This window comes from Ascaphus truei, chromosome 9 (assembly GCF_040206685.1).
Source record: "Ascaphus truei isolate aAscTru1 chromosome 9, aAscTru1.hap1, whole genome shotgun sequence".
NCBI lineage: Eukaryota > Metazoa > Chordata > Amphibia > Anura > Ascaphidae > Ascaphus > Ascaphus truei.
The window spans coordinates 1478616-1484762 of record NC_134491.1 but is presented as its reverse complement, the minus strand read 5'-3'; the positions used below and the strand labels follow the sequence as shown (position 1 = coordinate 1484762).

General features: G+C 52.0%; 1 protein-coding gene across 3 annotated transcripts in view; it reads left to right on the top strand.

Annotated features, from left to right (window-relative positions):
• Window positions 1–1017: 1017 nt before the first annotated feature.
• The window catches only part of SCFD1 (sec1 family domain containing 1), a 97070-nt gene continuing 91940 nt past the window's right edge, over window positions 1018–6147 (top strand). For 2 of the 3 annotated variants that reach the window (XR_012803745.1, XM_075613194.1), the window contains exons 1-2: window positions 1018–1112; window positions 5689–5759. Coding sequence is in view for 1 of the 3 variants with exons in the window: in XM_075613194.1 (XP_075469309.1) it covers window positions 1082–1112; window positions 5689–5759 (102 nt within the window). In the remaining 2 variants the exon portion in view is untranslated. Of the gene's footprint in view, window positions 1113–5688; window positions 5760–6147 lie in introns of those variants that run through there. The other variant, XM_075613195.1, reaches the window with a different exon arrangement.

Sequence of the window (6147 nt, the reverse complement as noted above, 5' to 3'; positions counted from 1 at the left end):
TATTTATTTACTTAGTGCGTGTGTACCTAGAAAAATAATCCCCTTGTGAGCACATTTGCATGTCTGACAGGTCTACAACCCTGCCTTTCCCCATTGTGTTTTAAGCCGTGCTTATAGTGCTGGCGACGGAGTCAATGTATTTGATTTGGAGCGACATTGCGTCGCAAGGTACTGAAAGCGCAGCCTTAGGCCGCGCTTATAGTGCCGGCGAAGCAACGTCGCTCCAAATCAAATGCGGTCGCTGGAAAAATCAAATTGACTTAGCTTCCAGCGATCGTGACAAGCCGTCTCGTCGCTTCTACTATAAGCGCACGCAACGGCGGCAATACATTTATTTTGCCGTGATATTTCATTGCCGGCCCTTTAAGCGCAGCCTTAGCCTACAGCGCTTCAATTGCAGCCATGGAGTCTGGGTGATGACATGCAAATGAGTACTGTCACTTTTTTGTCCCTATAAGCGTATGCTTGTCACATTACAGAGCTTTTAAGCACAGCCTGGGTTAAAGAAATGCAGAGCCAGTAAACCTACTCACTTCGACCTTTTTGCGTCTCATCAGTAGGAACCTGGTTGCATAGCCAGTAATGTGAAGCTGGTACTGTACATGGGCATAACCAGACACTAAAGTCGATACACTGTATGCTGGAGGATTCTTGCCATTTTTTTCAGCCACCATAACTAGTTTTGTTTATAGGTATCCTATAATGTAGTATGCATTGTATGTTTGCTGTGATTTCTGGTTCACAAAGTCACTCAATCTTAAATTACCTAATAAACTTTAAAGATGACGGGGAAGGAGTTGCATGGCTGAGTACTTTCACTTTAGTAAGTGGGACTTCACCTTTATGACAGCCAATGGACTCCTCCCACTGAGATACCAGAACGAGGTGTGGAGCGCAGGTCCTTCATTCGGAGTCTTTGTAATAACCCCGCCCGCTTGTGGTATCTTAGCCAATGGTAGAAGGGGAAATCAGCTACAGGTTCCGCCCCCGCTCGTTGTCATGGAGACCAAAGTCAGCCGCGCTGGTTGCCACGTCACTGCTGGTGACGTCACCGGTGAGAGGTAGAGAGTCTGACTGGAAGATGGCGGCTTCTATCCGGGAGAAGCAGAAAGGTGCGGGGAGGAGATGCACAGATACGCGGCACTACTATACATCGCGTGTAGTGACACTGCACAGATACACGGCACTACTATACATCGCGTGTAGTGACACTGCACAGATACACAGCACTGCTATACATTGTGTGTAGTGACACTGCACAGATACACAGCACTACTATACATCGCGTGTAGTGACACTGCACAGATACACAGCACTGCTATACATTGTGTGTAGTGACACTGCACAGATACACAGCACTGCTATACATCGCGTGTAGTGACACTGCACAGATACACAGCACTGCTATACATCGCGTGTAGTGACACTGCACAGATACACAGCACTGCTATACATCGCGTGTAGTGACACTGCACAGATACACAGCACTACTATACATCGCGTGTAGTGACACTGCACAGATACACAGCACTGCTATACATCGCGTGTAGTGACACTGCACAGATACACAGCACTGCTATACATCGCGTGTAGTGACACTGCACAGATACACAGCACTGCTATACATCGTGTGTAGTGACACTGCTCAGATACACTGCACTGCTATACATCGCGTGTAGTGACACTGCACAGATACACAGCACTGCTATACATCGCGTGTAGTGACACTGCACAGATACACTACACTGCTATACATTGTGTATAGTAACACTAGCACTTCTACGCATTGCGCGTATAGTGACACAGCCCTACAACGCATTGCGCGTATAGTAACACAGCCCTACTACGTATTGTAACATTGCACTATGCATGGTGTATAGTAACACTGCCCTACTACGCATTGCGCGTATAATGACACTGCTCTGTATAGTGGCACTACCCTACCGCGTATTGCATGTATAGTGACCCTGCCCTACCACGCATTGCGCGTATAGTGACACTACCCTACTACGTATTGTAACATTGCACTATGCATGGTGTATAGTGACACTGCCTACTACGCATTGTGTGTATAGTAACACTGCCCTACTACGTATTGTAACATTGCACTATGCATGGTGTATAATGACACTGCACAGGTACACACCGTGCAACGATACAGATGCAGCAACATGGATGCACAGTGCGCAGAAACACAACATAAATACATGGTTACACAACTATACACTGTGCATTGACACAGCAAACTACACAAGTACACACTGCAGTAACAATATTACTATACATTGTGAAGTACACAGTGGGCAGGGCCGGGGCACAGCCCAGTCAGAGGATGGCTCCGGTTGCAGGTCCCGCCAGGCACTGGTACACAGAGCAGATTCCTGCCAGGCGCTGGTACACAGAGCAGATTCCTGTCAGGCACTGGTACACAGAGCGGATTCCTGCCAGGCGCTGGTACACAGAGCAGATTCCTGCCAGTAACGCTGGTACACAGAGCAGATTCCTGCCAGTAACGCTGGTACAAAGAGCAGATTCCTGCCAGGCGCTGGTACACAGAGCAGATTCCTGTCAGGCACTGGTACACAGAGCGGATTCCTGTCAGGCGCTGGTACACAGAGCAGATTCCTGCCAGGCGCTGGTACACAGAGCAGATTCCTGCCAGGCGCTGGTACACAGAGCAGATTCCTGTCAGGCACTGGTACACAGAGCGGATTCCTGTCAGGCGCTGGTACACAGAGCAGATTCCTGCCAGGCGCTGGTACACAGAGCAGATTCCTGCCAGGCGCTGGTACACAGAGCAGATTCCTGCCAGGCGCTGGTACACAGAGCAGATTCCTGCCAGGTGCTGGTACACAGAGCAGATTCCTGCCAGTAACGCTGGTACACAGAGCAGATTCCTGCCAGGCGCTGGTACACAGAGCAGATTCCTGTCAGGCGCTGGTACACAGAGCAGATTCCTGTCAGGCACTGGTACACGGAGCAGATTCCTGTCAGGCACTGGTACACAGAGCGGATTCCTGCCAGGCGCTGGTACACAGAGCAGATTCCTGTCAGGCACTGGTACACAGAGCAGATTCCTGCCAGGCACTGGTACACAGAGCGGATTCCTGCCAGGCGCTGGTACACAGAGCAGATTCCTGCCAGTAACGCTGGTACACAGAGCAGATTCCTGCCAGTAACGCTGGTACAAAGAGCAGATTCCTGCCAGGCGCTGGTACACAGAGCAGATTCCTGTCAGGCACTGGTACACAGAGCGGATTCCTGTCAGGCGCTGGTACACAGAGCAGATTCCTGCCAGGCGCTGGTACACAGAGCAGATTCCTGCCAGGCGCTGGTACACAGAGCAGATTCCTGCCAGTAACGCTGGTACACAGAGCAGATTCCTGCCAGGTGCTGGTACACAGAGCAGATTCCTGCCAGTAACGCTGGTACACAGAGCAGATTCCTGCCAGGTGCTGGTACACAGAGCAGATTCCTGCCAGTAACGCTGGTACACAGAGCAGATTCCTGCCAGGCGCTGGTACACAGAGCAGATTCCTGCCAGGCGCTGGTACACAGAGCAGATTCCTGTCAGGCACTGGTACACAGAGCGGATTCCTGCCAGGCTCTGGTACACAGAGCAGATTCCTGCCAGGCGCTGGTACACAGAACAGATTCCTGCCAGGCGCTGGTACACAGAGCAGATTCCTGCCAGTAACGCTGGTACACAGAGCAGATTCCTGCCAGGTGCTGGTACACAGAGCAGATTCCTGCCAGTAAGGCTGGTACACAGAGCAGATTCCTGCCAGGCGCTGGTACACAGAGCAGATTCCTGTCAGGCGCTGGTACACAGAGCAGATTCCTGTCAGGCACTGGTACACATAGCGGATTCCTGCCAGGCGCTGGTACACAGAGCAGATTCCTGTCAGGCACTGGTACACAGAGCAGATTCCTGTCAGGCGCTGGTACACAGAGCAGATTCCTGCCAGGCGCTGGTACACAGAGCAGATTCCTGCCAGGCGCTGGTACACAGAGCAGATTCCTGCCAGGCGCTGGTACACAGAGCGGATTCCTGCCAGGCGCTGGTACACAGAGCAGATTCCTGTCAGGCGCTGGTACACAGAGCAGATTCCTGCCAGTAACGCTGGTACACAGAGCAGATTCCTGCCAGTAACGCTGGTACACAGAGCAGATTCCTGCCAGTAACGCTGGTACACAGAGCAGATTCCTGCCAGTAACGCTGGTACACAGAGCAGATTCCTGCCAGTAACGCTGGTACACAGAGCAGATTCCTGCCAGTAACGCTGGTACACAGAGCAGATTCCTGCCAGTAACGCTGGTACACAGAGCAGATTCCTGCCAGTAACGCTGGTACACAGAGCAGATTCCTGTCAGGCACTGGTACACAGAGCAGATTCCTGCCAGGCGCTGGTACACAGAGCAGATTCCTGCCAGGCGCTGGTACACAGCAGATTCCTGCCAGGCGCTGGTACACAGAGCAGATTCCTGCCAGGCGCTGGTACACAGAGCATATTCCTGCCAGGCGCTGGTACACGGAGCATATTCCTGCCAGGTGCTGGTACACGGAGCCGATTCCTGCCAGGCGCTGGTACGCGGAGCATATTCCTGCCAGGCGCTGGTACGCGGAGCATATTCCTGCCAGTAACGCTGGTACACAGAGCAGATTCCTGCCAGTAACGCTGGTACACAGAGCAGATTCCTGCCAGTAACGCTGGTACACAGAGCATATTCCTGCCAGGCGCTGGTACGCAGAGCATATTCCTGCCAGGCGCTGGTACGCAGAGCAGATTCCTGCCAGTAACGCTGGTACACAGAGCATATTCCTGCCAGTAACGCTGGTACTCAGAGCAGATTCCTGCCAGTAACGCTGGTACACAGAGCAGATTCCTGCCAGTAACGCTGGTACACAGAGCGGATTCCTGCCAGTAACGCTGGTACACAGAGCGGATTCCTGCCAGTAACGCTGGTACACAGAGCGGATTCCTGCCAGTAACGCTGGTACACAGAGCGGATTCCTGCCAGTAACGCTGGTACACAGAGCAGATTCCTGCCATTAACGCTGGTACACAGAGCAGATTCCTGCCAGTAACGCTGGTACACAGAGCAGATTCCTGCCAGTAACGCTGGTACACAGAGCAGACTCCTGCCAGTAACGCTGGTACACAGAGCAGATTCCTGCCAGTAACGCTGGTACACAGAGCAGATTCCTGCCAGTAACGCTGGTACACAGCAGATTCCTGCCAGGCGCTGGTACACAGAGCAGATTCCTGCCAGTAACGCTGGTACACAGAGCAGATTCCTGCCAGTAACGCTGGTACACAGAGCAGATTCCTGCCAGTAACGCTGGTACACAGAGCAGATTCCTGCCAGTAACGCTGATACACAGAGCAGATTCCTGCCAGGCGCTGGTACGCGGAGCAGATTCCTGCCAGTAATGCTGGTACACAGAGCAGATTCCTGCCAGTAACGCTGGTACACAGAGCAGATTCCTGCCAGGCGCTGGTACGCGGAGCAGATTCCTGCCAGTAACGCCGGTACACAGAGCAGATTCCTGCCAGTAACGCTGGTACACAGAGCAGATTCCTGCCAGTAACGCTGGTACACAGAGCAGATTCCTGCCAGGCGCTGGTACGCGGAGCAGATTCCTGCCAGTAACGCTGAACCTTGTTTTCTCGTATCTCTTTGCAGTCGCTTTAAAGCGCATGTTAAATTTCAATGTTCCTGTGGTCAAGAGCAGCACAGGGGAGCCAGTATGGAAGGTAAGAGCTGCCCCTAACACTAACACACGGGCACAGGCTGGGTAGTATTCACCACCGACACCTGCCACAAACAAACCCCTACGTAATACCCTCACTGCACAGAATCTCGAAATGTCTGACACGCGGTATACATTGTGGGATGGCAACACACAGTAGGAATCTCTGCCACAGCTCGCCTGTAATGGACCAGAATGCCAGTTATACACACAGAACATGGAGCTAAACATCAATGGATTAGACCTGGGATCTTTAACTTGCGGCAGTCTGCTCCGGCTAATTTTATTTGAGTTCCTCTTTACATACAAACTCAGTTGTCGGCTAAGCTAAGGTACAGTAAATGTATATAGTGCGGGTTGTAAAATGTTGACTTCAATATTATAACATCATT